General features: G+C 35.9%; 4 protein-coding genes and 1 pseudogene across 7 annotated transcripts; 1 reads left to right on the top strand and 4 right to left on the bottom strand.

Moving 5' to 3' along the window:
- The first annotated feature begins 379 nt into the window (after positions 1–379).
- Positions 380–1,615, top strand: LOC107642432 (vitellogenin-2 protein). Its single transcript, XM_016345785.2, has one exon. It carries the CDS (start codon positions 475–477, stop codon positions 1,339–1,341), a length of 867 nt encoding a protein of 288 aa, XP_016201271.1. The 5' UTR covers positions 380–474; the 3' UTR covers positions 1,342–1,615.
- Positions 1,152–6,404, bottom strand: LOC107642431 (SH3 domain-containing protein). 2 transcript variants are annotated; one of them, XM_088488627.1, is made up of 11 exons: positions 6,001–6,382; positions 5,594–5,707; positions 5,338–5,407; positions 5,097–5,245; positions 4,782–4,883; positions 4,503–4,703; positions 3,857–3,919; positions 3,598–3,741; positions 3,363–3,437; positions 2,675–2,826; positions 1,152–1,288 (listed from the first exon to the last, which is right to left on the bottom strand). In XM_088488627.1, exons 1-10 carry the CDS (start codon positions 6,058–6,060, stop codon positions 2,710–2,712), a joined length of 1,095 nt encoding a protein of 364 aa, XP_088344753.1. In that variant the 5' UTR covers positions 6,061–6,382; the 3' UTR covers positions 1,152–1,288; positions 2,675–2,709. The 2 variants fall into 2 exon arrangements, with proteins under 2 accessions (XP_088344753.1, XP_016201269.2); XM_016345783.2 differs by lacking the exon at positions 1,152–1,288 and having other exon boundaries at positions 2,372–2,826; positions 6,001–6,404.
- Positions 6,405–14,025: 7,621 nt separating this feature from the next.
- On the bottom strand, positions 14,026–16,231 carry LOC107639945 (uncharacterized). The gene is made up of 2 exons (XM_088486098.1): positions 16,133–16,231; positions 14,026–14,712 (listed from the first exon to the last, which is right to left on the bottom strand). Exons 1-2 carry the CDS (start codon positions 16,229–16,231, stop codon positions 14,026–14,028), a joined length of 786 nt encoding a protein of 261 aa, XP_088342224.1.
- LOC107642429 (LRR receptor-like serine/threonine-protein kinase FEI 2) lies at positions 15,947–24,852 on the bottom strand. Of its 3 annotated transcripts, none has more exons than XM_016345780.3 (14): positions 24,572–24,852; positions 23,676–23,905; positions 23,295–23,430; positions 22,661–22,732; positions 22,503–22,574; positions 21,998–22,069; positions 21,698–21,769; positions 21,455–21,526; positions 20,703–20,797; positions 19,154–19,321; positions 18,716–19,048; positions 17,886–18,131; positions 17,434–17,567; positions 15,947–16,553 (listed from the first exon to the last, which is right to left on the bottom strand). In XM_016345780.3, exons 2-14 carry the CDS (start codon positions 23,785–23,787, stop codon positions 16,341–16,343), a joined length of 1,797 nt encoding a protein of 598 aa, XP_016201266.1. In that variant the 5' UTR covers positions 23,788–23,905; positions 24,572–24,852; the 3' UTR covers positions 15,947–16,340. The 3 variants fall into 3 exon arrangements, with proteins under 3 accessions (XP_016201266.1, XP_016201267.1, XP_020978460.1); XM_016345781.3 differs by having other exon boundaries at positions 21,719–21,769; positions 24,572–24,808; XM_021122801.2 differs by lacking the exon at positions 17,434–17,567 and having other exon boundaries at positions 24,572–24,833.
- An 893-nt stretch (positions 24,853–25,745) lies between these two features.
- On the bottom strand, positions 25,746–27,260 carry LOC107639944 (cytochrome P450 89A2 pseudogene; annotated as a pseudogene).
- Between the last annotated feature and the right edge of the window lie 666 nt (positions 27,261–27,926).

The following is a 27,926-nucleotide window of genomic DNA, read 5'->3' as shown; positions in this document are numbered from 1 at the left end:
AAATATCCAATATTATATTAATTAAATTAATTCATTATTATAAAAATTCAAAAGTCTTAGTCCAGTGATAATGATCTATGTCTTTTAATAGATGTATCTAGATTCAAAATTTGGCTAGAATTCTAAACTCTCAATCTGACCGTGTAAGTGTAGAGTATATGCGAATATTGTAATTTTGTAAGACCTAAAGTTGGCTGAACATTTTATATGTTAAATAATAAAAAATTATTTAATAATAATTTAATTAAATATATTAAATTATTTAATTTTTAAAATTATTAGAGGTTCATGCGAATAGGATTCCAGAAGTTGTGGGTCCTTGAGAATGCGCGATTGGATCTCATCCGTTGGATTGAAAAGCTGAGAGTTAGCCGTTGCAGGCATCAGAGTTGACAGTTGACACACTGACTTCACTCCACCACCCCCAAAATCACGCTCCCACTTTCTCACTTCACTCTTCACTCCCAAACAAAAATGGTGGGCTTCTTCTCTGACCTCTCTGACACAGACGATTCCGCCATCGACGACATCATATCACAAGCAAACGACGCATGCCTTCTCGACCAAATTTCCGCCATCAACTGTTCTTCCTTCACAGACTCTTCCATTCTCCCCACCCACCTCGAATCTCGCTTCCGCAAGCTCAAGTCTTTTCCGGCCACCACCCACCGCGCTGCTGCCGGAAAATCAACAACCCCACCGCCCGACCATTCCAAAGATGAAAACTTTCCCATATCCGATTCTTCTAGAAGCTTCCATCATTCCGCCAAGGCTCCCGTTTCTTCGCCTTCTGGAGAGAACCCGAATGGGAAAATGGCTTTGGACCCCAAATTGCAACAGGGGTGTGTCTCTTCACCTTCCGATTCTTCGTATGGGAGAAATGGGTTGAAGTCAAAATCCAAACTTGGCTCCGTTTCATCTGGTTCTGGTTCTTCCGATGGGTCTGAAGAGAGTTCATTGTCTTCAATGTTCAAACCAGCGGAAAAGGGTAACAATAATAATAACAACAACAAAGTGAAAGTGAAGAATTCTGGTTCGGTGTCTTCACCTTCTCCTTCGCCACCTCGAAGAACGGGGTGTTTCTGGTGCTCTCCCAAGAAGGATTCGAGGAAGAAGAGCAAGGAGGTTGATTGGAGTGTTCTTGGTTGGGACAAGGATGATGAGTTGCTTTCCGATTTGGGAAGCTTCTCGAGCAAGAAGCAGCAGAAGATTCTTAAGAAGGCATTGAAGGAGGAACAGAAGATTAGCCGCGAGGCTGAGAAGATTGTGGAGTGGGCTAAACAGGAATCTGCAAGGATGAATGTTAGTGTCATTGATCATGAACTCAGTGATACAGATTAGGAGACAATGCAAAGGATATCACTGCATTTGGCATTTATGTCAAGAATTTTCCCTACCAATAGAGTAGTAGTTATTAATTACTATAAGAATGTTATCTTCTTGGGTTCGAGGGTCATAATGACTACTTGTTCTTATATGAAGGCTATAGTTGCTGCATCTATACAAATTTATACATATTAGACATTGTCTATATTACAGCCATTTTATTTTCGTTGGGATGATTTTCAAGGTTTCTTCATATTGTTGCAGTAAATTGAGAAATTACCTTGGATAACATCCCTTATGACCAGACAAGTCTTGGGCATCTAAATCTTTTGTTCAGAGCATCACTTGTTGATATGCTTAAAATTTTAAGAGTTATAAAATGACTTCATATGGCCAAACTAGTAGTAATTGTTGTAGTAACTGTAAATTCCACTTGCAGTGTAGATTTTGTACCAGGAGAAAGGTTATGTGAATTGGCCAAGAACACCTCAATATATTACTAATTTGGTTCTTAAAATTAGTATTAGTGGCAAAATGAATCTCCCTACCTACACAGAATATTTCAAAGGATAATTTGGTATTTTCACAATGACTTATTCATTGTCTGATTTTGCTATATATGCAACAACCCAGCTTAAATGAACTTCTTAGTAGGACAACAAAAGCTTTTAAGGCAAGTTCAGGTGACAAATCCTAAGCTATAACAAAGTAGTAGCGTGGGGGCAGGGAGGAATTATGATGCCTTTCCTTTTTCTTAAGATACAACATAATGAAATGATTAATAAAGCAATGGAAGGAATTTGTAGTAAACAGGGTGCGAGGCTGGCATGCAACTTTGTATGGCTGTACACATCTGATGGAATCCAATCCAGTTTATTCAATTCAATTTATGATCTGAGAGTCCTTTTTAAGCATTCATTTATGCTTTCATATGAATATATGATCTACCGAATACCAACATTTCAAATTATTGGGACCCAGTAACAAAAACAGAAACAATAGCTATAGTGTGTTTTTGCTAAGTCCACCATCAAGCAACTAACAATTTAAAAAATACAAATTACTTCTTTTCATATTGATACATTTGAAGATTCTTAATACAACCATATTTTCATCCTATAGAAAAAGGTCAAGGTGATTTAAAATTTATCCACCCCTAAGAAAATACCAAAGATACATCAATATACATATTAAAATTGCTATTTCCTATCATAATTTATATGCCCACTTATACATCATACTGCACAAATTACAAAATCACCCAAAAATACTTGCAAACACATGCTATATGGCTTTCCAAATAGACCTATTCCGTGATTAAAAAAGAAATATACAATTTTTGCCTCACCTAATCAAAAGACCAAAGGTTGCACTGACTTGATGTTATTCTACTTCCGCTATCTTGCTGGCTGGTATTATGTCTTGTCTCTGTACATAGGCAGAGGGAAACCATCCAGCATTGCCCTTGCATTCTCCTTCAGACCATCCATTCCGATCAACCTAGAAATGCAGCGGATGGTGAGTATGAATACAAGTCAAACCAGTAACAAGCTGATTTCGTTGGGAATAAAGAATATAGCTTATATCTCTATTAATAAATCAAACAGTGGTAGTAGTTGCAAAATGCAAATTAACCAAGTGATAATACAAAAGAAGCATAATATGCTACGGTGTAAAGATGTGGCCAATAACATGCTATCAAGATGGCAACATCAAAATTATCTGTTTTTGATGTACAAAAAACAGTGAAAAGCTATGAGAGTAGGGGAAGGTATGGGAACCAAATCACAAGAAACAACCTGTGAAAGATGATTCATTTGTTGCCATTCAAGATAGAGTTCAAGCCAAATGTTATGTTTGGATGAATTTTTTATACAAGTGAAATGTGATTTAATTTGAATTTCACTACTACTTCCTGCCTTGGATTCTAAATTGCAAGAAGAAATACAAATGGCTTTTAGGACCCAGCCAATGACACATAATTATGAACGAAGAAAAGTCCATGATAAATAGCTGAAAAGTTCTTAAGGAAGTACCTGACGAACTACAACATAATCATCAACTGATAGGCTCAATTCTCCCTCGGCTTGAGCATCAAAAGGATGTATGACCTACGAAGTAATAGAGAAATTATTTACTTTTAAGCTATGAACAAAAATTAAAAATTACACATCAGTTCTTGCAAATTTGAAAATATATCAGATAACAGGACTTTAATTTTATGTAAATCAAAGGATTCCAGATCTGTTCGTTTGTTTATACACAACATACCTTAGCAAAAAAGAATGTTCCTGTTTGATTGTTGTGTTTATGATCAACGCCATTTGAATTAGCATTCTCATTCGTAGGTTGATTATGCCCAACTCTTGGTAGTGGAAATGAAGAAGACTCTTTTGGATGTCTCTCATCAATCATCTGAGTAGCACCCGATACAATGAATTTGATAAGTAAAACTAAAATTGTTTGCAATATCATTCCAGAGGCAAACATGTAGAATAGGCACAGGAAGAGTCAGGTTACAAGGGATAACCTCAGTATATAGTTTCTCTAGAATAACAAGGGCATTTCGATGATAAGCTCTCTCAGCATCAACCTACCAAATGGGAAAACAAATGAGAAAGGAAACACAAGACTTAGGATAGGAAAATACATGAAAATAATTTTTCTCAACTATAAAATAGTGTAACCAATCTATAAATTACAGCTAACATCATATAAGAAACACTAATTATATGATGAGAAATTTCACCATTATGAATTTAGATTCTCATAAAGGTTTTAACCCACGGCGGGATAGAAACCACAATTGATCACTAATTCACTATCATAGTATCATGTCAAGTATACATAATAAGGGAAGAATGGACTACGGATATTTTGCTGTTGTACCTTCACTCACACAGAGAGAGACAGAAGTACGGGAAGCAAATTGGTCAATAATTAAGGGGGAATATATAACATGATCAACAACTTAGTGAACGTATTAACGTAAACATCCTCTTGTGTAACCAAGAATCTGATATTCTAAAGTTTCTTTATGTTTAAATCCCATTCAGCTGATACCAGCAATACGTTTTTACTATAATAGGCCATGATGATCAGCATAACTCAGGCACATAAAAGTCAAATCAACAATCAGATAGCAAGAAATGCCTTGCACATAGAATTTAGCTTACCATTGTACAAAGGCTCTGGAGGGTTACTTGTTGCTGTTGTTCTTCAACTGACAACATAGCAGTGGTTGCTTCCCTACCAAGTGCCGTCAAGGCAGATTTAAGCTCTTTCAGCCTTGTTTCTGCAGTTTGAAGCCTCATGGAATTCTCTGCAGACACAGAAGTATCCCTCAACTTTGATCGACGCCTCAAAACTTCAGCAGCCTGAAGAGAAGACAACTGTGATAAATACCTTGCACTGAACACCATCATATACATGCCACTGTGGCAGTAAATTATTACCTGGGCTTCTACTTCTTGACGAAGTTTGTCATAGCGATGCGTGAGGTGGCGAGCATCCTCCAAAGGAGCGCCAGTTATTTGTGCTCGCAGTGGCTCAGAGATCTACAAAATAAACCTGAGGCAGGATTAGGAGCATAAAATTTGAGAGCAAGGTGGGACGAGGGAAAGCAATTGTTGGATATCTCCATTTTCTTCTTATTCTTCTTGGTTTTTGCATAAAATTGAGGAATCAATATGAGTACATGAGATATAATTGAAGGAAAAAGACAAAAACTTGCAACAATGATAATTTAGTAATAGTTCCCAAAAGATTACCTGATCACCTAGGATCCCAAGCAAAGTCTCTCTCTCATTTTCCAATGTTTCGTATGAGTTACCGAATTGAAGAGAAGGCCCTGCCAGAGGGTAATCACCCCCTTGATTCTCAGTGCCATACTTACAGCAATCCTTAGCCAACTTCCTCACTGAAGTATACATAGAACACAACGTCAATTATCATCCTTGAGGCAGAAACTAATTAAACAGAGACAAACAAGAAATAAAAATGCAAACTCACCTATCTCCATTTGCTTGGAACTAACAGAGATCAAACCTTCAATACCACGAACAATATGCCGCTGAAAATGCTGCAAGCGTCACACAGACTAAAAGATTAAAAGCACAAACAAATTAGGCATTCTTAAATCATTAAATTCCAGCCATTAGCGAATGAAAAGGAGGAATTAATGTAATAAGTTTTACACTATCAACAAATGAATGGTTGACACATTAAACCACAGGTGCATAGAAATTAATCTTAAATGAATATACACCTTAGCTGTCTTTGTTGAATTGTATAACTTTCTAAGTTTTTCATGACATTCAAGTTCGGATTCATCTGTCATGAGCGGTTCATTGCTGATTTGGCCTAGTTGTCTAAGTATAGCCTGCAAAAGTTAAAAAAAAAACAAATAAATAAATCATGATCTCGAACAAGGACACAAAAACAAAATTGAACAGTGACAACCAGCGATTCTAGTCATTCTACACTTTCCAGTTTCCATTATTAAAAAAAATGAGCTTTTGCACAAAACCTAACTTGAAAATTTTCAAGGTAAACTCATAATCACATGCTACAGTAGAAATTAACCTAAAACAGTGAACACAGCCAGTAAGCAGAACCCGAATTGGCAACTACACCAAAAGAAGTTCCACGAGAAGGAGAACAAGGAAGCATCACCTGTTGCTGCCTTGCAACTTGTTCCCTTAATTTGCTAGCTTGCTTCCTTATAGCGTCCATCTTTCTCCTTTCTTCAATAACAGAAACAGTTAACTTTGTCCTGAAGTCCAATCACGAAATGATCAATAAAAAAAGAAAAGCTTTGCCTTTTGAATTGCAACAGTTCGTTGAAGAAATAGAGGGGAAAAAACAACGCATGGATCGAAAGGGAGTTAGTTGCCTAGAGAGAAGTTAGAACTTAGAAGAGAAGAGAAAGGAAGAGAAGAAAGGTTTAGACAGTGGAAACGGGTGAAAAAGTGCAATGAAGATTGAAGAGAGAATCTTGGTCTTCGCGGAGAAAAGTGTCTTTTCATAAAAGAATTTCCTAAACCAGGACACGCACATGTGAAATTTTCACCGTATTCACTATTCAGAATTTCTTAGGAAGTAAAGGCCAATTCTTAAACGAGGAGGTTTTGTCACATTTTTTTTTTAATATTGGGTTAACGATGGTGTCTTTATAAATTGTGATCTAGTATTTTTTTAAAATGCCGGATGATTTAATTTACGGAATATTTTTTTTTTGGTGAACAACCAAGAGAAAAAACAAAAGAGTAGAAAAGAAAAAGAAAAGAAATCAGGTTCTTAACAGTAAGAGAGGACAAACCACCTCTGGTGGCTGGTGCCAAAGGTGAACCTCATCAGTTCTGCTACCTCCAGATCCCATCTTTGCCAACCGATCTGCCACGACATTAGCTTTTCTCGGGATAAGCTCAAAACGAATATCACAATCCCTTCTTAACTTCAAGTCAAAGATCAGTTGTATTACTTCTTTTTCAAGATGCCAAAGTGGAACTTGCCAACCAGTCACTAGCTCAAAAGCTGCTGCGCAATCTGTCTCACAGACAACAAGCTTAAGACCCGCCTCCCAAGCCCAAGCCAAACCTTTCCATATACTCCACAACTCCATCTTGATGACACTAGATCCAAAGGAATTTCCTGAGCATCCCATTACCCATTGACTGGAGCTATCGCGAATTACCCACCCAAAACCAGCACAATTATCCCCCAAGTTCACACTCCCATCACAATTTAACTTCCAAGCACCAGGTTCTGGCGGAGACCAAGATAGAGGTTTTAATCCCTGGATGCAACACACTCGATTCTGAGTTGTATATTCAAAATCCACCATGCACCTGCGAGCCTTGTATGCAATTGACCCAGCAGATCCGAAAACTCCCTGAAAATTACCCATATTTCTGTCTTGCCAAATTGACCATATTATAGCTGCAAATTTGGAACAACCTTCTTTGAGGAGGCCATGCTTGAACCAATCATGCACCTCGTGAAAGCCAAAGAAACACACATCAGAAAAACCTAGAGAAACCCAAACTGATCGCACCACTTCACAATCCCGAAAACAATGAAGAATTGTCTCCGGAAGTTGATTGCAACGTGTACATAAGGATGAGGAGGAGAGATGTCGCCGAAAACGCAGATATTGAGTTGGTACAGCATCATGAAGGCAAAGCCACACTAGGAGCCTCAACTTTTCAGGGACCCGCGCCTTCCAAAGCCAAAGCCAATTAATATTCCTATCCCAATTCAACTTATTCTGAATTAACCATAAATATCCTTGTTTAGCAGAGTAAAGAGTGTGCTCCCAACTCCAACCCAAATCACGACCAGAAGCCGAAATATGTACTAAATTAAGAATGTCTTCCCTTAAGTCCCTAGGAATAAAAGAGTAAATCCTCTCCAAATGCCAAACTCCATCACGGTAAACATCTTCAATGGTCAAAGCAGCCTCACAGATATCAAGAAATTCAACCCTCGCTCCTACTGGCCCAGAGTGCAACCAAGAGTCAAACCAGAAATTCTTAGAAAGAGCTCCCACTTCCCAAACAAACCCTTCCTTTAATACGGAAGCTGAGTGCACAATAGACTTCCATATATACGATGAAGAACCCATTGCTTTAACTGCAAATAGGTTTCTATTCTGGAGGTATTTCTGAAGCATAATCTTGACCCACAGTTTCTCTTGATTCATCAAAATTTGCCAAACTAGCTTTCCTAATAAAGAAAAATTGACCAACCGCGACTCCCGCAAAGCAAGACCTCCAAACTTTTTCGGAGTCGTCAAAACTCTCCAAGATGCTAAATGAAGACCACGGTGATTATGACTACCACACCAAATGAAACTTCTAGTAATCTTATCAATGTTAGAGCACACACCTGATGGAAAAAGGCTTACTTGCATCCTATAAATAGGTATAGAAGATAAAACTGATTTAGCAAGGCAAATCCAACCAGCTTTATTAAGGAAGCGACCTTTCCAAGATGCTAGCCTATTAGTAAGCTTATCAACCACATCATTAAAATCAGCTTTAGTAACTCTGCCATGCTTGAGGGGGACACCAAGGTATTTTCCCAGAGAATTAGCAAATCGGATAGAAGAAATACCAGTGAAGAGATCCTTGCGTTGTCTAGAAACATTCATAGAACAGATAGCACGAGATTTGTCAAAATTCACCTTCATACCAGATGCTCTGCAAAAGGTGGCCATAATGTCTAAAACATGAAGCACTTGAGATTTCTTCGCTTTGCAGAAAAGGATAAGGTCGTCTGCAAAAAGGAGATGGGAGATTACAGGACCTCCCCTAGACACGGTCACTGGTTTCCATCTACCAACCTCCACTTGCCTAGCAATGAGGCAACTCAACCTCTCCATACAAATAACAAATAAATAAGGAGACATCGGGTCTCCTTGCCTCAAACCCCTCTTTGGCTGAAAACCATCCAACCGGTTACCATTCCACATTAGAGAAAGGGAGGAAGACTTTACACATTTCATAATAAGAGAAACAATAGTACCTGGAAAGCCAAACATTAGGAGAGATTGCTCCAAAAACTCCCAGCTCACCCTGTCATAAGCCTTTTCTAGGTCAATTTTAAAAGCAAGAACACCTTTCTTTGATTTGGTTTTCTTCATAAAATGGAAAACTTCCTGGGCTACAATGATATTGTCTGGGGCACCCCTTCCAGGAATAAACCCTCCCTGTAGAGGGCCAATGATATCTTGTAGAAAAGGTCGTAACCTCTCCACAATCACCTTAGTTATAATCTTGTATATGACGTTACAGAGGCTGATAGGACGAAACTCTTTCATGCGAGGTGGGTTATCAACTTTAGGAATCAGCACCACCAAAGTGTCAAACAGAGCACTATCCAGATCAAACCCAGCGAAAGCCTTCTTAACAAGTTCTCATACCTCTGTACCAACCACTTCCCAATATTCCTTGAAGAAAAAAGCCTGAAAACCATCGGCACCTGGGGCCTTAAAAGAGTTCATGCCCATAACCACCTTCCTAACCTCTTCTTTAGAAACATTTCTTGTGAGACTTTCAATAGCTTCACGAGATAAAGAAGGTAATTCCTGATCCCCCATCACATCAAGATCTACCTGTTCCACATTACAAAAAAGATCTCTATAAAATCCAATTGCACATTCTTCAAGTTCTTGCAGATCAGTACTCCATCTTCCATCCTCCAAAAACAACCCCTGAACTTTGTTACGCTTCCTCCGCATAATGGTTTGCATATGAAAGAACTTAGTATTCCTATCTCCAAATCTGACCCAGTGCTCTCGGGATTTTTGATACCAAAACAACTCCTCTTGCATAAGCAGATTACTATATTCAGCCTGTAACTCCCTTTCTTCCTGTATAAGGGATAAAGCATCAACTCTCTCCATTCTCTGTTGGATACTGGTCACACGCCTCTCCAATTCCCTCTTTATTTTAAAAATATTCCCAAAGACATCTCGGTTAAAGTCCAAAGCATCATCTCTGACATGAGAAAGGCAACGAATAGGATTGGGTCTACCCTTGTCCCAAGCACCCCTGACCATCGACGAAAAACTTGGGTGATAAGACCAAGCTACTTGAAAACGAAAATGTTTTACCCCGACTCTTCTATCATTACCTTGACATCGCACCATAATGGGACAGTGGTCAGAATGCATCCTTGCCAAATTCTCCACATAGCTTTCCGGAAAACAAAAACACCAAGCATCAGTAGCCACAGCCCTATCCAGCCTCTTTGAGATGAACCGATTACCCTGCATATGTCTGAACCAAGTGTACAAAGATCCATGAGCTCCCAAATCAATCAAACCACACTCATCTAGGAGAGCTCCAAACCGCACTGCCCTTCGAGAGACAAAGTTCCCACCTTTAACCTCAGATGAAAGAAGGATCTCATTAAAATCTCCAATAGCTAATAAAGGACCTGAATAATTTCTGGAAAAATCTGTCAAAACCCTCCAAGCTTCTTCCCTTATGCTAGGAACGGGACTTGCATAAATTGCTGCACAGACCCAAGAGAAACCGCCATTCGAAAACTCAACACACACCACTTGCGAACTCGCTGCCACGACATTGCAAGATACTCCAGGCCATGCAGAGAGCACCCAAATACCACCACTATGCCCCTGAGCTTCTTCAATATGAATAGGAGTATAACCTAATCTGTTCCAAAAGACAGCCACCTTTTGGAAAGCACAATGAGTCTCTAAAATGATAAAAACGTACGGATGAAAATTCTTTACCAATTGTTTCAGATGCACCCGAGCCAGCTTATTACTAGCTCCTCTCACATTCCAAGCTATAATGTTTGCACAATCCATATTAATATTACTTGGAGTGAGACCCACACCTCAAATTATTTGAGGGTAGTGAGTGGGGTCTCCACTGTAACCACACTGTGCCCATTCTCAACCGGGGAATTCTGAAGAGAATTAGGCCTTAATCTCTTTAAATTGCTTCTGAATGGCGTTTTAGAAGTCCCCGCGCCTTGCAAATAAGCCCCTACCCGTTCTGAACCAGGTCCTTGCTTGCCACTCGTCACACCTTGAGCAGAGGTAAAACCTGACGAAGCTAATTTAAAGTTCCTCGCTTGTTTTAGCACTTGATTACCCTTACTTATGTGTAAAGATGATTCAACCCCATTGATGCCTTTCATAGCAGGTTCTCCTTTAGCAACATAATTAGAAGATTTATCCACATAAACTTTTTTGGACTTATCCTGGTCATGCCTACCCAAAAAGACCTTCTTGCCCTTTGCCTTTCTTTCCACCTTGGTCCACGTTGTATCCCCTGCATGTGCCCCTTCCATTACATGCACTTCCTTATCCTTATTCTTCTCTATCCCAATTGTAGCACTACCAAAAACAAAAGGCTTCTCAATATTAGAAGAAAATGGTACCTGATCCATCTTCTCATGATCTTGTTCCTTGTCTTCATTCACCCCTGTTTCATCAATGTTCGTCGAAATTGAACTAATCAATTTACAGTCCACGCCAACATGCCCATAACAACCACACGTATTGCAGACCAACTCAAGGCTTTCATATTCAACATCCAAAACCCTCCCATCCACCTCAACACTACGAGTAATGGGAACGCCTAAATCAATCTCCACACAAGCCCTCGCATACTTCCCTCTTGCTGCCATCTTAGTTGCTACATCAACTTTCACTGGCTTTCCCACCGCAGCGGCAATCCTCAACATAGCCTTCTCATGGTAGTAACGAATCCCTAAGCCGTAAAAGCGTACCCATGCCATGGTGGATCCAAAAACCTCCTCCTCTGAATAGAACTCAGGTGACCATGGCTTTACAGCAAGATAGAACCCAGATATCATCCAAGGACCACCAAGTAATACCCTCTCCCGATCTTCGAAAGCATCGAACTTCACCAGAAAATAACCATTTCCTACATCCAGAACTTGAAACCCACCCTTCAATCTCCACACCATACTCAACTTATGCACCATCGCTGTGTAACTCATATGCTTGCCCAAGACTTTGACGACGATCGCTTCCTTATATGGTACAGATAACGCCGCCAACCCTTCTTCTGAGAAGATGACCCGAGGAGGATGCGAATCCCCGTGGTTCCCTTTGATCACCTTGGCTAGCCTCTCTCCATCTAAAGCCTCATTCCAAAGCATAGGAGACGGAGACTTCTGTCCAGTCACCATGTCGCGAAAGAAAACCTTTTGAAAGCCATGTTTTTCCTTAGAAACCCTAGTACCCTCCTCCTTCTCACCAGATACAAACCCCCCGGCGCTCTCCCCCTTAGTTCTACCGCCGGCATTACCGGTTACCTCACTATGTGTCACCCTCATCGTGAACCCCCCGCTCACTCCGTCACTCATACCTAAACCCTAGCAGAGAAAAGAAAACTATTCAATTTTTTGCACAAAATAATATGCCATATAAATCATTAATTTACGGAGTATAAATTAAACAGTTCGATTTTTAAGAAGTATAAAAATTAGATTTTCCAATTTTTTAGGTATAAAAATCGGATCTGATTTTTGTATTTGGACCGTTCGATTTGTGTTTAAAAAATTAAAAAAATTTAGAGTACACCAAATTTTTAAATTCAAATCGGTGGATCGATTTGTGTATTCTAAATTTTTAAAATTTTTTAAACAAAAATCGAAAGAGGATCTATACCTTCTATAATTTTAGAAAACACCAAAAATTATTACATTAAAATATAACATTTATTCTACTTCTATATTCGAATTTTTTAGCCAAATTTTGTCTCTCATTTTTGAAGATATTGATTATACCAAATTTTAATGTAATATTTAATAATTATTGAATTTTATGGTATTTTTTAAAAATTAATTTTAATAAATTATTTTAAAAAAAAATACTAAACCAAACCTAACTACTCAAAATAATTTTAATTTTAAGTTCCTTCAGTTATTTCTTGATTAATAAATTAGATACTTTGAAGTATGACGGTTTATTATCCAGCTTTAAGTTAGGTTTCTCAGTACTTTTCTATCTATATAGTAGTAGACTAGTAGTATTTGACTATTTGTCAATTTTAACTTTTAAGGCTCAAATTTTATAGATGAGTGGTTACTAACTTGCTTGGTGATGGTGATGACCGTGGATAAACTGATATTTTATTATATAAAAAAAATATTTATAGAAAACCAAATGATAGTTAAAAATTTAAAAAATAAACTAAGTATCCTCTATGATGCAAAGAAGCATCATATTCGATTATAAAAAAATTCAAAGAATAAAAACAAAAACAATTCTAATTTTTTTTTTTAAATCTACACGGAAATAATCTACACGGAAATACACATTCCACTATAATATTTATAAGAATTTGTTTTTTTTATTATCAACCTAAAAACAAATGTGATAAAGATACTATAAATAAGAAATCCAAATAAATTATACAAACTTTTTAAAATTTCAATACATTTAAAAAAAAATTGGATCCTCTAAAATTTGAATTTTACTTTAGAAAATAAAGTGTGATCTTATACTTTTGAATAATTTTTCTTTCATATTTATTTTTGGTTCCACCTATGAAATCAATGGTGAGAGATAACACTTTCCTCTTTAAAGTGAAATTCAAACTTGAGAAAATCCAAATCCATTTAAAAAAATCCTAAACTTTCTATTTTAACTACTTTTAGCTAAATCCTATGAAGTAGAAGACTAAGAAATAACTTTATAAGTTCAAGAAAAAACACTAAAAAACTGTGGTAGATAATAAGTAAATAAATAAAGGAGTCCTCCATTAGAGTAACAACCAAGTTGGAGGACACACCCATTCCACATTTGGTAGTATTTTGTTGGTCTTTGTATCTTCCAAGTTTAAGATGCCCATATCTTGCAGGCTGGGTTTGCCATGAGTGTGCAACTCCTCTTGGTTATCTGTGTAGTATATATGATTTTCCTTGCAATATGGGGATTTGCCAGGAAACATTTGAACAGAGGAATTATATCCAATCATTACTGCAAAATCTTCTAAACTATGGATTCTTGACCATTCCTTTGAATTCTTGTTCAACTTGAACACATCAAATTTACTGCAGATCTGTAGCATTTCCATAGCCCAAGAATCATGTTTAACTATCATTAACAAACTGCCGTCAACACAACCAATCACATACTTGTTCATGCTGCAATTGTAGTACGTGGCCAATTTGGCAGGAGGCGCGGCTTCACATATTCCTCCAATGGAGGACAGTAGCGGCCAGAGTTGAGGCTGGGGCTTCTTCCCTTTCGTCCATAATGACCTTCTTATCAAACTCATACAGATTTGTATCAAAGTCTACAGCGTATATCTTGTCTTGGAAAAATATGACATCTTGAAAGAATGGCGATATCTCTTCCATTGGAATTTCTGTCCATCTCTTGTCATTCAGCTTACAAACGGCCAACTTGCCGCACTCTCCATATATAGCCACTGCCATGAAATCGTCATTCTCAGGAGGGGAGGATATCACAATCTTCCAAATCTCATTCTTATGAAAAGTAATGGCGTCAATAGTATATATCCAACCGTCACTAAGTTCCACCAGAATATATTCACCCCCGCGCCACCGCCACCAGTCACGTTGATAACGAACCACATCTGGAAAAGTTGAAATTGGAGGAAGATCAAGATGAGATTTAGTAAAAGGATTCAACATTCGTATTGCTCCTCCGGATATAACAACAGTAATCAACCATCCATAGCCAGAACCATAAATTAAGTTGTCTTTAACATCAAAATCGGAGAACATAACATGGTAGATCTGCTCCTTTTCAAGAATATGGCTCAAAGAAGAGCCGTGAGTAGTGCCGGGTAACAACAGCCACGGATATCTTTTATGATTTGGAATGCTTGAAAGTTTAGAGTTCCATTGCTTACAAACCAATCGAAGTCAGAATGTAATCATCGTAGGAATACAGATGCTCCGTAATTTGATACAGAAGATCAGGATGAAGGTTCAACCATCGATTAATTTGGGCCATATAAGTCACAAGAGGAAATTCAAACAACAAAAAGAAAAGAATGAGGTTAACCCTAAACTTCAAGCTGATTATATATAGTATTTAAATATCTTTGATCGATTTTTAACTTTTTTATTTTGGTAGATATATCTTTGCTCAGTTTAAATTTAAAATCGTTTTATGTATGAAGTGTTTAAATTCAAATCAATTTAATAAAAAATTGTCATCCAGATCTTATCCAATTTAAACTAGAACTAATCAAAATCTGAATTATTTATATTTTATATCGAACTAGATTCTATTTCTAACTAACATCACTTTTAACTTTTTATTTTGGTAGATATATGTTTGCTCAGTTTAAATTTAAAATCGTTTTATGTATGGAGTGTTTAAATTCAAATCAATTTAATAAAAAATTGTCATCCAATCTTATCCAATTTAAACTAGAACTAATCAAAATCTGAATTATTTATATTTTATATTGAACTAGATTCTATTTCTAACCAACATCACGCATTATATCAAATCTAGAATAAAAAAATTGTTGGTGGAAAAAAATGAGTAAAATTTTCAGCAAAACCGTTTCTTTGAACAGAGTTTTTTTTTTTAGAACAATTTAAAAATAAAAATAAACAACTATTAAATAAATTATATCTGTTATTAATAATTACTATTATTATTAAACGATAAATAATGTATTCTCATATCAGATTATTTTGGGGTATGTTTATTTTTGTACAGAAATATATTCTCAAGAATTTCAATGCGTTGTTATTTAAAATACGAATATTTTTCACCAAATACATAAAACACTTGACTGTTAAACTTTAGGCTCAACTACTGAAAATCAGAAATGTTCACCAATGAAAACTAAACTTTGGACTCTGAAAACACACTTAACAAATGCATTGTCCAAATTTGGACTCGTTGCCATCATATTCTCTCTTTTTAGTCCTCCTTTTCCCCGGCCCCGGCACCTCTTACTGCCCTTACAGCATTTAATAACTTCAGGGTATTTATAAAAAACAAAATTCTAATTACATACAAGTCAAAATTCAACAATTTAATTTTATATTTTTTTATAATTCATTTCAGACCATTTCAAACCCTTTATATATATATTCATTCAAAAGACACTATAGACGATTTTTCTTTATGCAAACATATATTACAAAAATAAATCACAAGAATTGCTTGCAAAAGGGTGGCGTACTGAATTTATACATATACACTTAAATTGGAGGTGAACAAATGTGACCGAGATTACAAATCCAAGGAGGGGTGAAAAAATAACAAGAGAGACCCAAGTGGGAAGGTGGAACAACCACGAACTAGTGGCAATTTCAACTGCAACTCCATTTGTGAAGACAGAAATGCACGGGCATCCGAGGATGATATCTTTCTTGTTATGTAGTGCTGCAAGAAGGGCATCTTTCAAGACAAATTTCGTTTTAATATGCGACCATAGCTTGTGAATTGTAAGTGACTTGCGATGACAGAGGCAAACACAACAGGCAGTTAGTTTGTCTTCGCAAGAATTCTACTCGGAGTCATAGAAATCACTTGGGCATGGAGTCAAGACCTCCGATTCAAGCAACTGTACAACTCGGTGCATCGTTGGTCGATCCTCTGGACTGGATGAAATGCATTGAATAGCCACAGAGAGCAAGGCGTCAAGGCTCTCAACCTGTATCCCTTCGCAATGCGGATCGACTATTTCCCTCCGCCTATTTTCAGTAATAAGAAAATTCAGCTGCACAATTGCAAATACATGGAATTAGAATAGCAAACAAGAAAAAAAAAAACTGGATAAGCATAACTTTTTTTTTTTTTGAAACACATTACAATCTACACAGCTCATGAATAATAATGTACTAAAATAAAAGGAGAACTAATTTCAATTATTTTACCAAATTCGTTTACAGAAGAAACCTTCCAACCTAGTCACACACGTTGCTTGTTATGGTTAATCATGAGGAAAGCCCATTTGTTAGCATATGCCAACAAATACTTAAATAAGCATCAATATTTTTTAAGTATAAAACGGGTTAATAGTCAAATTAGTCCATGAAAAATTGGACATTCTTCAAATTCATCCTGAAAAGAATTTTTCAATCAAATTGGTCTTTCAAAGATTACAAATTAATCATATTTGTCCTTCAGTGACTCCATTAACAATTTTTGTCAACAATTGATTATAAGAAACGTTAATTGACTATATACATAATACTTGACATGTCTAATTGGACGTTAACTAGATATATTCATCAAAATCTATTAATTTAATCCCATTTCCCCAATTACATAATCTATATTCCTAATATGACTTGACGACTAAATTGATAGATTTTCATAAGCATATATGGTTGCTATCAGTTAATATATTGTTCATGGAGTCACTAAAGGACAAATATGATTAATTCGTTATTTTCGAAGAACTAATTTGATTGAAAAAATCTTTTAGAGGCGAATTTGAAGAATGTTTTATCTTTCAGAGACTAATTTGCCTATTATCCCAGTATAAAACCGTATAATTTTTTTTTGGGGGGGGGGGGGGGGGGGGGAGGGGAATAGTAGAAAGAGATAAATTGCACTAAAATGTAAACCATTTAGGAGCATGCATAATTGCATACCCAGCCAACAATATTGAGACCCTTTTCAATGAATGAAGCGTCTGTCGGCCGCTTTCCACTTAGCACTTCAAGTGTCAACACACCAAAACTATAGACATCAGTCTTCTCAGTTGCTCTACCACTTTGCATATACTCTGCCATTAAGTAACAGTGGGTTACTCAGGCACCCATGGAATTACAATGTGCAACATTAATAATCTAACAATTAAGAATTATCAACTATGACAAATCAAGTTCACCACCACTTATTATAGGAAGACATTTTTTGTAAGTTGATGTTTTATGTGTTGCTAACTATCTTCACAGTTCACAAACATTTAGAAACAAGAGAGACACCGCCTAGTAGCTAATGTTACAGATGCCACAAGAAACAGCTCAAATGCCAAATATCATCATTCATGCTTAAGCCAAGTATCTATCTAAGCCAAAAGCAATCGTTCTAAATTGCTTACCAGGAGCTAGATAACCAAACGTTCCAGCAACAATCGTGGTGATGTGGGATTCTTCATCCTCCAAAAGTTTGGCTAGTCCAAAATCAGAGACTCGGGCATCCAAATTTCCATCAAGCAAAATGTTACTTGATTTTATGTCTCGATGTATGATCCTAGGTGAACAATCATGATGCAAGTAGGCAAGCCCTTTTGCAGCTCCCATAATTATATTCAAGCGTGAATCCCAGTCTAGTTGCTCGGATCTTTCTGTGCAATGCATCGCAAACATCACTCTCCCCAATCCATTTAAGCAAATATACAATGCAAACGCATAATTTAAAAAGGAAAACTCATAATATTGTATTGAACAAGACTGGAGACCTTCAAGAAGCAACAGAGAGAGAGAGAGAGAGAGAGAGAGAGAGAGAGAGAGAGAGAGAGAGATTTATAGAAAATAAGTCTTCTGAACCAAAATAATTTCTCTATCGTTAACTCCTCCCCAAACTGTTGGAAGAGATCAAACAACTTTGAGGAATAGGAACAATGAGTAGCAAAGAGAGTAGGCAAGGTGTTATTTCAACAGTTTTGTAACAGACACTCAGACAGCTAGTAGATGGAATACTCGAATTCATATCAAACAGCACATAATGAATTCAAAACGCCTATTTAACAATAATGTCCTATCACAAGCAGATACAAATATTAACTGCCCCTTATTTAACGATTAGGTTGGTTAAAGAATCAAATGATGATTACCACATGTAAGCATTTGTATTGTATTTACTATATGACCACCTTAAGATGATGCATTATATGACATGAAAATACAGTATTAAACAGGGAGATCTTACCATGAAGAGCTTCGTCAAGACTACCACCAGGTAGGTAGTCATATATTAACAACTTTGATGTAGGTGAATTGCAATATCCACGTAAGTTCACTAGATGACGGTGTTTGATGCTACCAAGAATTTCAAGCTCCCTCTCAAAAAACCGGTCAAAGCCCTCATTCAACTTTACTATTCTTTTCAAGGCAAATACATTCCCATCATCCATTGCAAGCTTGTAAACAGTTCCAAACCCCCCTATCCCTATTATGTGTTCCTCATTTAAAGTTTCAAGTTTCTTAATAATGTCTTTCGAAGAATACGGTAGGTCACCATGGAACATGACAATTGATGCACCTGACATTATTTGGAGATAATTTTTCAAGGATTTTCCAATGCATAAAGTACAAAAGCAGGCTCGGATAGGTAGATATCCAAGATATAGAAAGAAAAGAAGCAAACCTCCACTAACATCCATTGCAAGACTTATTTTGTCAGTTTTACCAAATTTCTTATAAAGAAAACAACCCCAGAAGCACATAAGTGCCACCAAAAGTAGTGCACCCACAGTTGCTGATGCACTGATGAGCAGCCTGCCAGAATATTTCTTCTTTCCATTTTGATTTTGGTCTAAAAGAGAAACAAAATGGTAAATAAAAGTCAAAATTCCAAAACTGTGATCCAAATGACTGTATAAAAACTGCCACCATAAAAAGAAAAACTAAATATGTCCAATCAGCACGGTCATAATGTCAAAAAGCAGATAAATAGATCTTTTGGTTTTCTTGTATTTTTAAGAAATATAAAAAGAAAAAGGTAAACAGATCTTGGGGATAGTGCTCTTATTATATTTATTTCTATGAAAGCAAAGAAATAACTAGTTAACATTTATAATTTTATCATGGATTGGTGTGCAATTATTTTCTTTTAAGGGATCGGTGTGCAATTATTGTGTATACTAGTTAGGATGCTCTTAGATTCTTTTAGGAAATTTCCTGTTCGGGTGAATGAGAATTTTTTACTTCTAGATCTAGGTTTCTAAATTCTACGGGTCTGTTTGGTTTGTGTTCTCATTTTCAATATTTCCTGTGTTTAGTATTGTGAGGGGAAAAAGTGAACAGAAAGCAGATATTATTTTTACTATTTTTTTCCCCTTTATGAATCCTTGAAAAACAGAAAACACTGAAAACATAAATAAAAAATGTTAATCTCAAACCAAACAGTCCCTACACTTTCGATTTTCAGTTGAAAATTTTATAAGGATATCTGACCCTACTTTGTTCTTCAAACACTGGAATTAAAATCTTTTTTATCAAATCACAAGATCCAAATTTAAATGAAAACTTGAAACACTTAACACAATCGTGTAGTTATGGTGAACGATTAAGTCCACCATTTTAAGTTAACACACGTGTTAAGTACTGCTGCAAATTCAATTGATTGTTTTTATAATACAGCAGGGGAGTTAATTCTCATAGCTTTTGTTGCCACTTGAAACATCAATCAGAATGCCCCTTGTCTTCTCTTCCTAGCTCACTTAATATCCAAACAAAAACATGGCCCAACATTCCAAGTTACTCACCACCCAAAAAGCATGAAGTCAAGCAAAGTCAGGTTGTACAAAAATCAATTTGACAGCTCTCACATCCACAGTGAAGATAATAGTATAGGAAAGTTTTCAAATGTACCTGGAACACCGGTGTTCCACTAATCTTAACCGTTGATTTTACTTAATATATATTATATATATTTTTTATAATTGAGATCAACGAGACACCAGTATACCTGGTACACTTGAAATTCTTCCAATAGTATAATACAATAAGCTAATAACAAAATCTTAAAACTTAGCCTTTTATGGTTTTATTATCATCCTTTTTTTTTCCTTTCATATATGCTTCCTTTCCAATGTGTTCATTCATTCATCTACTGAACAAATAAAAAAGAATTACAGCTTTGCTCTGAACAGAATGAAGGATTAAGCATGTGATTCAAAAGCATGCGGCTTTACCTGAAGAATTAGATTGAATATTTGTCCCAGGCGAACCATCAGCTTTACATGTTGAATTGAGTTGAACCCCACACAAACCACGATTTCCAACAAAGCTGCAAAAAGATATGTGTTAATAATGGCAAGTTTAATTCCTTCTATATAGACTACTATGTTAAAACAGTCTAATCTAAGTAGAAACAAATTATCATTGAACACATTTATATAATAACTAATATTGCTATAAAAATATCACCCAGCATGACATAATAATATATTAATTAAAATTATCGTAAGACCAGACAATGCTAATAATTAATAAATAGTCATGTTCAACATTAATTTATGTCCACGTATATTAACAGGTACTGACTACAAAGAAGACTCTTAATGAGCTGGCCAGAAGATATTACTCATAAACGGGTTAAGACATGATTCATGACAGAGTGAACAATGATCCATGTAGCTGGCCTCACCTAGTGGAACAAAGCTTTTTATTTGTTGACCATAATAAAGAAGACAACTTGAAACTAGATATTCATGATCCAAATCAAATAATGATATTTTCTTCATCAAAATCTTACTTCTCATATATAAAGTAACTTCTATGCATTACATGCCTTTCACATGTAAACCATATCTTACCAAAATCAGAAACAATAAGATGTAAACATTATTACACAAATTAGTTATAAAACTTATGCCAATGGACAATGGTGATAATACCGCACTTAGCCTACAGAACATTTTAGAACAGAAAAAGCTGCACTTACGAGCTTCCAGTAAAATTGGCAAGGACACCGTCAGCAGGTATTGGCCCAACCAGAAAATTGGTAGATACATTACTTCAGAGTACAAGACATGAAACAGCAAAAATATTCAGTTTTTAGGGAGAAAATGTGAGTTTTAAAAAAATGAAGAAACTAAAAATTGACCCCCACCCCCTCCCCCAAAAACACTCCCCTCTGCAGCCCATCAAAAGAAGGAAAACCATATTAGAAAAGAAATTTACATACAAATATTTGAGATTATACAACCTCCCAAGCGATGCTGGGATATTCCCACTAAGCGAGTTGCTTGATATGTCCCTGTAGAATAGGGGGATGTGTTAGTCAATATGATCTCTATAATATCAGAAGTCAGAACTCAAGTGTTGCACACTCATCTCAAAAATAGCAAACAAATGTTTGTGCACAAAGATACTCAGTAACCAACTATTCATGCATGATGTATCTCAAATCCTAGATAATTATTGTCCATAGACCTTAATCCCAAATATTCAAATGGAGAGAAGCATAAACTAGAAGCGAACTCACAAATTTTGGAGCTGTGAGAGATTTCCTATTTCACTTGGAATCACTCCACTAAGGTAATTACCCTGTAAAAAGCTGTAACACCGAATTGACAGTTATTACCAGCACAGAACAATCAGATTTTTCGCAAAACCCAACATAGAAAACAATATCAAATAGTATAGTTGAGAAATTTTCTATCTAGAAGTGAAGTTAATGAGATACTAAATGCAGAATGCTATGCTATAAAGTCAACACAAAGAAAGAATATAAGATGCTATATTCTCCATCGCTATCATGCGCAAGCATGCACAAAGCCACAAATACATATACAAGTAATGAAAACTACACCACGGTCCATCCATTTTTTCTCCACATCACAATGCCACTGATGTATTAATAATTTAATATTATAAAATAAGCAAATAAAACTATCAACAAGGATGATGTTACTTTGCTAAATGGCATTACCCTAATACCAACAACAGCTAAGAGAAAGAGATGGAAATTAACCAAAGTAAATACATACATTCCCTGCAATTCAGTGCAGTTTCCCAATTCTGATGGAATTGTCCCATAGAAGTTGTTGCTGTGAAGAGCGCTACAAGACACATCATCATTGCATAAGCAATAAAGCAATAATATAGGGGAAAAGGGTACAATCAAAAGTTAATTGAAAATACATACAGAACCCTTAAATGCTCTAGCTTCCCAAGGTCAGGAGATATAGACCCACTCAACTTATGGCGAGATAGAATCCTAGAATTTCACCAACAAGAGCAAAGTCAGATATAGAAATATCTCAGACAAAATTGCCAGAGACTCCATGATTTATGGATAACATAATGTTAGTTTCTAAATTGAGAAGTTCCAATACAGAACCCATAAAAGAAAAAGGGAGGGGGGGGGGGAGGGAGGTAGAATAAAAAACAAAAAAGGTGGTGGACATTACGTCGGAAGAAATTAAAGTTATTAACTTCATACAACTATACAAGCAGTGAGAACTAAAAAGACCAAGTGTTTTGAGATAATATAAGCATAACACTGCCTGAAAGATTAGGCAATTCAACATGTCCACTTTACAGAAATTACAATCTAACCAAAACTAGAGTACAAACATCCCATGATGCTTGAGAAGTCTGGTTTGGTGTACCAGTAATACACAACCAACATGGCAAATTACTGCCTAAAACTTGATGTGATGGATTAAATCAGTCAATTAAACCAAGATTATGCATGGAAACGTTCGTATCTAAAACGTGTTTCCCCATAGCAAGTGCAAGACAAGATCACAAGAATGTCAATAATTACAGCAACTTACAGATGTGTAACTCTTTTGGTCTTGGGATCGCACTTCACTCCATTCCATTTACATGGATCAGGATCCTCGGGTCTCCATTGTAACAGGACGCCATCTGAGCTAGCAACTGATAGCCTGAAGTTGTTAAGAACCTCACCTAGATAAGAGAATACATATGCAAGTAAGAATACTGCATTAATCTAATTTAAACAATATTTTAAGCTAAACTGAAGGGTACACAAATAAACGTGTGCTTCAAACAAAGATGTTCCTAATATAGCAGCCCAAACTTTAATGTGTGAAACGTGATCATATCAGAAGCACTGAATTAGACTTCTGTCTCAACTAAAGTAACAAATCATGGAGATAAGAAAGGAGATACATCCATATAATATAAAATACCATCAGGACTGATTGCTTCGTATTTTTTCATCGTAATGTGTAGCAGCAGAACACAAAGAAGCCATGGCCATTGCCGTTTCATCAGACAAATGCCCATAGCAATGCTGTTCATGCATAATAGAGCAACTAAAAGTCATCTGAGACAGCAGTATCCAAAATGCCTATCTCCACCATGTAGTTATTAACTAGTTGATACGGACATAACCAATGCAGAAGAGCACAGACACTGCCTGCAACAAATAACCTCAAATTAGCAAATTACAGGATCACACAAATTCATTCAAGAAAAATACTGCATACAAGCAGATAAGTAGATAACTTTATTTTGGCAGTAGAAAGAAGTCAGAAACAAAAAATGCTAATCTAATTTAGCCATCTAAGTTCTTAGTTTACCGAAACCACTGAACCACCAGCTTTTCACACGACAAACGAACCACAAAAGCATAACCAAATCGACTATCGAGTAATTCCTACTGAAAGATTGAACATGCTACTCTCTCAAATATGAGGATCACAACCGCTAATTCCTTGTAACAATTCCATAAAACGGAAATAGAAATAGAACTAAGAACAAGATATCAAAGCTCGGAGTAGAGACAATTTTAAGAGTCCTAAGCTGTAGCATCGAAGTCCAAAGAAGGTCAAATAGCTTTCAGAAAATTCCACGGCAAATCAAAATTGAAAGCAGAAATGCAAAAACTAGAAGAGCTTCATATGCATTAAGTACACAGTAAGCAGAAAATCGAGCATTTCAAAATCACAAGCAACAAATCAAGGACAGTTGCCGCCTTAATTGCACTAGAATCGGCGGTGAGGACTGGCATTTTTGTTTGAAAATCAAAGACGCAGCTCGAAAATGCACACAGAGCACGAACCACTGACACACTCGCTCTCACCTCAATTTCGATCTGAGATGCAAGGAGAGCCGCGAAAAGGAACAGCAACAAACTAAAGAAACGTCAACACACTTCCACTCTCGAAGATTTGTGTGGATTCGAGGATGAGAGTGTGTGAGTATGTGAGAAGTGCGTGTGAGAGAGTGAGAGAGAGAGAGAGAGGAAGAGAATTGATGCTTGGGAATCAAATGGGAAAAGCAAGGCTGTTCAGCATGATAGGACACGAACACATCGCACGTGCCACCGACGCCTTCACTCTCCATCTATATCAGGAAATAAGAGATTTAACAAAAAATTATGACCGAAATGATAAAATTTTATATTATTTTTTATAGAGAAATGCTAGGGACCAGCAACTTTTGTGATTTGTAGCCATCAAAGATGATTTTAATGGTGTGAGATTTTATCCAATGACTCACTTTTCTTTGCTGATTACATGTTGGCCAAAATTTAACAAAGTTGCTGACCCTCTAGACTTTTCCTTTTTTATATGGGATAAGTATTGTTTTGGTCCCTCACATTGAGGGTCGGAATCGAATCCGTCCCCGATCTAATTTTCGATTTAGAATCATCCTTAACGTTTTTTTTTCGTATTAAAATCGTCCTTTTTAATTTTTATTCCTCTTTAAATAAAAACAACACTTTTATAAATATTAAAATCTAACCACACAATCCATCATCCAAGGGTCAAAAAGCAATATATTCATATGAAGACAATTATAACATCTTCATTGTAGTATCCACCATAAAATTATTGTTTGTCAATTCCCTTTCTATACACAACCATCTCTCTCCTTTGTAACAATTACTCAACCTAAGCATTATAACATCCCACATTATTAATAATTAATTTATATATATAAATTTGGATAAATATAAATATAAGATAACTTGATTTATGTATATAAATGATAGTAAATATAGATATAAATTATACATTTTATGTGTATAAACTCATGTAAATATATCATATGTATAAATTATTAAAAATTAAATATTAATTTAAAATAATAATATGTATGCACAAATATTCATATTGAATTGTTTAGATTTATACATTCATGAACGTAATATTATTTACAAATAACCCAACAAAATTAGGTAGGAGAAAAGAAAACCTTTTATGTTTCTCCGTATGATTTTGATGAGATCAGAATTGGAAAATATACATAGATTAAGCGAATCTTAGAGACACACATGGCCTCAATGGGTTCTTCATCACAACAGTAAAGGTCTGTTTTTCACTCATGTCAACTTCACACCCATCTTCAAGTGTCCATTTAAAATCCCTTACCAAATTTGCCACAAAGTACTTAAGGTGAAGTATTGCCATATCAATGGCAGGACAAATTCTTCTGCCAGCACCAAAAGGCATCATCTTAATCTCTCTAAACCCTTTTATGTCAAATTTATCATACCTCAAAAACCTTTCAGGCTTAAACTCCATTGGATCTTCCCACACATTTGGATCCCACCCTATTTCAGCAACAAGAAAGTTAATAATTGCATCTTTGGGTATCACATAACCATCCATAATAGTGTCATGTATCACTGCCCTTGGCAATATAAAATGACCCGGTGGATGTCTTCTCAATGTCTCTAACACCACAGCCTCTAAATAAGGCATCCTTTTAAGATGTTCCTCTTCAATATCTTCCTCAGACTTGACAACTTTCTTAACCTCATCAAACAACTTCTCTTGTATGTCTTGGCACTTGATTATGTTGGCCATTGCCCATAACCATGTTGTAGCCGTTGTGTCGGTGCCGCCAAGTATAAACTCAGAGCACAAACTCACCAACTCTTCATCAGTTAACATGTTCCCACTTTCTGGGATTTTCATATCAAAGAGAGTATCAACATAAGCCTCAAATTGTGATGATTCACCACCAACCTTATTGGCTTTGATTTTCTCATAGCGTGCCTTTATGATTGGGAGCAACATGCATGTTCTATCGTGACGAATTTCCATGACTTCATTCCATAGTCCTCTAAACACAATCTTGTTCAACATTGGTACAAAATTCAGAACATTAAACCTAATGAAATTATGAATGACATTGTATTGCACTCTTTGAATATTCTTGATGGTTTCCTCATCAAATCTCTCTCCAAAACACATATACGATAGCAGAACATATATTGTATAGTTAATATAATCCTGAATTGGCACCATTTTGTTACCAACTTTAATATCATTTAAAACATGTTTCTTGAATTCACTTAGTGCACACTTACGACAAATAGAGTATGATTTCAAGCGAGAAGGTTGAACCACTTGCATGAAATTCTGGCGCAACATTCTCCAAATTGGACCATAAGGGGAAGTGGTAACACTATATTGGTTTGGGAAGAAGATTTGAATGGTTTCAAGAGCCATGGGACGACTTGCAAAGACATTGCCGGATTTAACAAGTGCTCGATGAGCAGCTTCATGGGATGTTATGAAAATGGAAGGTTTTGAACCAATGTAAATGGTGACAATGTCACCATACTTGGAACGCAAGGAACGAAGAACAGGTTCAAGATCAGCAAAGTTCCTTGATGATTTGATAAGCCAAAAAATGTTACCCAAGAAAGGTATGGTTGGAGGGCTTGGTGGAAGTCTTTTGTTTCGAATGATACTGAGAAATGCTTGGAAAATAATGTAGATACAAATTGAAGCTAGGAGATAGAAACAAAATCCCATTTTTTCTTTATCAATTTTATGACAACACGATGTGCATGTAGCAATCTGTTGGCGCCATCTGTTGACCCTTAAACGAAGCTCCTATTCGCGACGGATTAGTTTTTGGCCTGTTGGGTTAGGAATACCGTGGACAACAAAAAAAATTATTTACTTTTAATATATATATATTTTTTTTAACCAAACATAGGAGACTCAAATCCGCAACCTCTTATTTGAGTATGGGAAGACTATGTCATTTAAACTATAACTCATTTGTTTACTTTTAATATACTTGAGTTAAAGCTAATTAGGCATTTATATATTATGGGATGTTATCAGAAATGTTATTAACATAATCATTATTGCAATCACCGTTTAATTTGATGAAGTATTGGTTTGATTTTTTTCTGATCTTTACAATAGACGTTACTTTAAATGTAGTTACGAATTTAAGATTGTGAATTTATGTTCAATTATGTTTGATTATACGTTTATAAAATAAAACCTGTATGTTAAAGAAGTTAATTAAAATCATATTAATGTTATAACTTATAACCCAAAATTTATCATAGTAAAAAATATATATATTTATATTATAGATTTAGTTAATATATTCTTTGAGCACATATTAAAATTATTAATTAAAAAAATTATAACAAATATGCAGAGTTTAAATTTTTTACGTAT

This window comes from Arachis ipaensis, chromosome B5 (assembly GCF_059453495.1).
Source record: "Arachis ipaensis isolate K30076 ecotype BB chromosome B5, ASM5945349v1, whole genome shotgun sequence".
In the NCBI taxonomy this organism is placed as follows: Eukaryota; Viridiplantae; Streptophyta; class Magnoliopsida; order Fabales; family Fabaceae; genus Arachis; species Arachis ipaensis.
Note: the sequence above shows the minus strand (reverse complement) of the source record. Positions and strands in the feature narration are given on the sequence as shown.

Excerpts from the sequence above, each read along its gene's own strand:
- LOC107642432 (XM_016345785.2), top strand. The coding sequence starts at position 475 with ATGGTGGGCTTCTTCTCTGACCTCTCTGACACAGACGATTCCGCCATC.
- LOC107642431 (XM_016345783.2), bottom strand. The coding sequence starts at position 6,060 with ATGGACGCTATAAGGAAGCAAGCTAGCAAATTAAGGGAACAAGTTGCA. Across the intron at positions 5,708-6,000 it reads AAGTTGCAAGGCAGCAACAG|GCTATACTTAGACAACTAGG; the intron begins GTGATGCTTCCT and ends TAACTTTTGCAG. Across the intron at positions 5,408-5,593 it reads ATTCAACAAAGACAGCTAAG|CATTTTCAGCGGCATATTGT; the intron begins GTGTATATTCAT and ends TGACGCTTGCAG.
- LOC107639945 (XM_088486098.1), bottom strand. The coding sequence starts at position 16,231 with ATGCCCTTCTTGCAGCACTACATAACAAGAAAGATATCATCCTCGGAT. Across the intron at positions 14,713-16,132 it reads TGCAGTTGAAATTGCCACTA|CAATGGAACTCTAAACTTTC; the intron begins GTTCGTGGTTGT and ends TTGGTTTGTAAG.
- LOC107642429 (XM_016345780.3), bottom strand. The coding sequence starts at position 23,787 with ATGAACAGCATTGCTATGGGCATTTGTCTGATGAAACGGCAATGGCCA. Across the intron at positions 19,049-19,153 it reads TGCAATGGATGTTAGTGGAG|GTGCATCAATTGTCATGTTC; the intron begins GTTTGCTTCTTT and ends AAATAATGTCAG. Across the intron at positions 18,132-18,715 it reads TCTTGACGAAGCTCTTCATG|AAAGATCCGAGCAACTAGAC; the intron begins GTAAGATCTCCC and ends TGCATTGCACAG.